Source organism: Eucalyptus grandis, chromosome 2 (assembly GCF_016545825.1).
Source record: "Eucalyptus grandis isolate ANBG69807.140 chromosome 2, ASM1654582v1, whole genome shotgun sequence".
Lineage (NCBI taxonomy): Eukaryota > Viridiplantae > Streptophyta > Magnoliopsida > Myrtales > Myrtaceae > Eucalyptus > Eucalyptus grandis.
The window spans coordinates 19,746,037-19,748,809 of record NC_052613.1 but is presented as its reverse complement, the minus strand read 5'-3'; the positions used below and the strand labels follow the sequence as shown (position 1 = coordinate 19,748,809).

Below are 2,773 nucleotides of genomic sequence, written 5' to 3'. Positions count from 1 at the left end.
TATGAATGTCCATGAACAATCTCCCTTATCCATTCTCCTCCTGATAATTGACTGTCCCTAATAGGTTCTCTCGTATGGAGGGACGTGTCCATCGCAGCTAAGCAGAGCCACGCTACCAATATGTTAATGTCATCACCCAAAAATTGTTCAACTGGTTGTACTTGCTCATTAGACACACTATTTGATCCCCCTTCCATAGTACCTATACAATCACAAAAATGACCAAAACATCAATATAGATTTTGAAAACACATCCCAATAACAATCAATAACATAAGTTATAAAATCTCAATAAGATATGCCATTACATATAAGTACAAGAGTCTCAACACTAATCATATTTGAATAAACTAAAGATTAATAGATAATATACGTTATACAGTCTAATGAAACTCCATGCAATTCATCATATATTTCCAAATATCTACTAAAGAAATTGAAGAATGCCAATCCTCCTTGCAGGTATGCATGTAATGAAAGCCTCCCTCCATTCACGACTGACGTATGCTCGTTCCACTGCTTTATTGTAAACATCTTGCTCTATTTCGGGCATATTGTTTAGAATCTGGACCACAGTAGATACGGAGAAAGGGTCTACAGGTGGTTGTGAAGTTGCTGAGCTCGCAGAGCCATCACCAGATGGACTTGATGACTTAACTTTTAGAAAATCTTGTATGGCTCTACAAGTTTCAGCAAAACTGGATTGGTTACTCTTTCTTCTCCGCTTACTATTTGGAGTTCTATCCAATTTGTGCTTCCCACGAGCTGAAGTTCCAGTATCGTTTGTTGTAAAAAGTCTGTTATCACTGTGGTATCCAAAGAAATCATTTGCATTGCTACCATCATAGTCACCACCTGCATTGACACCATCTGCATCGCCACCACTATTGTCACCACGTACATTGTCATTACCATTGTCATCATCATCCGACAGATTGTCTTCTTGAGCACATCCTACGGCATGATCCCCGGTAGCATATGTACCACCAAAAACAATACAAAGCTCAAGATACTGAGGAAATCCATTCTTCCTAAATCTTGCCCACTCGACATTATCCTACAATTTTTACAATAATGATATTTCAGCAATATAATCATACATTTTAAAATTGACATCTGTAATGATATCAAAATGACCACAAAGTTAAGAAATACCTTGATATGAGATTCCCATATACTTGGATCGTCGACAACAACTCTTTTGTTGACATTATCCCAACCAAATCCGGACTGAGAAATGAGTTTGTGAAAATTGCCATACTGTTTTTTCAGTTTGTTTACCTTGTTCCTCAGCTGAACCATGGTAAATTGGAATCATGTCTGTCTATTGAGTTGGTTGTACATTCCTCCACCCCGCTTTGTTGAAAGTGGAAGAGGTGCGGTTTCCCTTTTTGACCTCATCCACCAATAAACCGATAAGTATATTGGTTCTGAGACTCCGTCCACTTTGCATTGAATGAGTGTCTCGGATGCCATTGAATCTTCAACCGGTTGAGCATCACATGAGTTATGAATTAAATCATTAACATAAAACCGTAAGAACTACACGCCATACACAAAATTAGCATGGTAACCTATATGGATCCGTATACCCTATCCTATTTTGTGAATGGTCCAACTAAATTATAAGATCTCTAAGATTAAGACAATGAAAAAAGAAGCCGAGAGGCCAACCTTAGCGTGCGGATGATTGTTTCCAAATTCAGCAAATTGCGATTTATGTAGCAGGGATTGGCAAATTCCGGACAGAGCAAGGGAAAAAGAATATGTCTTCGTGGATTGGCACCGGCAAGGCGGAACTTTGGATGGATCCACCGAAGTTCTTAAAGCATCAGCGTCGATAATGGATCCACCAATGCCAGTATTGTTCACCTGAGAATGAGTCAACCAATTGAGATAGAGTGAGGATGTACCTTAAGTAAAGAAAAATTCAAGACAATAAGCAATATCCCAACAACTAAACAGCGCCCTCCATTCTCTGCAAATCCATAACTTAAAAGAAAAAATCGAAGCATTATAGCCATAAGATACCAAGGATCTCGCATAATGTATAATCCCCAACATTCCTACCAAAAAAAGTCGAACAACGTTGTTCGATAGATTCACAAAGAATGCACTAAATGAACAAGTCGACGGCTATGCGGTCGCATATGAAAATGACATGTTAGGGCACAAAGTTTTCATTAGCCGGTTGTCGCGACCTACCCTCGGGGAGGGGAGGAGAAGCAACACGAGAAAACACCAGCACAAAAACGGGCGAGGAGAGAATTGAGCCACTCTCTTCTCTTTTTTTTTTTTTCCTGTTCTGTTCTTTTCTTTTACTTTTATTTTTCTCCTCCCCTTTAGTCTACCCCTCTACACGTTCTCTTCTTCGGGCGTCATCTTCTTCCTTTTGTCTTTTTCACTTTTAACACCCATTTTTTTCTTTTTCTTCCTCGACTTCCGATTGGATCAAAATGTGGCTGAGCCGCAAGGGTTCATAGAGACACACAGAAAATACTAATATTATACCAAATCCAAGCAATACAGGACAAAACGCGAATTGAGAAGCTTTAACACAAAGGCAGAAAAAGAAATAACAATAACTTGGACATTGATTCACATCACTTTGATATATTCAGCCACAAATCCATAGTGATTCACATCACTTTGATATATTCAGCCACAAATCCATAGATCTACATGATGTCATAGAGATTGATATTAAAGAAACAATAATGTATAGAACTCTGACACTGATAAAAGGCTATTTCGTCATGCCCGATGTTGTCAA

The 2,773-nt window shown here is 38.6% G+C and overlaps 1 protein-coding gene across 1 annotated transcript; it reads right to left on the bottom strand.

The window, feature by feature from the left end:
- Positions 1 to 281: 281 nt before the first annotated feature.
- LOC108955319 lies at positions 282 to 1,328 on the bottom strand. Its single transcript, XM_018862790.2, has 2 exons — positions 1,156 to 1,328; positions 282 to 1,057 (listed from the first exon to the last, which is right to left on the bottom strand). Exons 1-2 carry the CDS (start codon positions 1,300 to 1,302, stop codon positions 428 to 430), a joined length of 777 nt encoding a protein of 258 aa, XP_018718335.1. The 5' UTR covers positions 1,303 to 1,328; the 3' UTR covers positions 282 to 427.
- Between the last annotated feature and the right edge of the window lie 1,445 nt (positions 1,329 to 2,773).

Coding starts and splice junctions, on each gene's coding strand:
- LOC108955319 (XM_018862790.2), bottom strand. CDS start 1,302: ATGGTTCAGCTGAGGAACAAGGTAAACAAACTGAAAAAACAGTATGGC. Junction 1,058..1,155: donor TATGGGAATCTCATATCAAG/GTATTTCTTAAC, acceptor TAAAAATTGTAG/GATAATGTCGAGTGGGCAAG.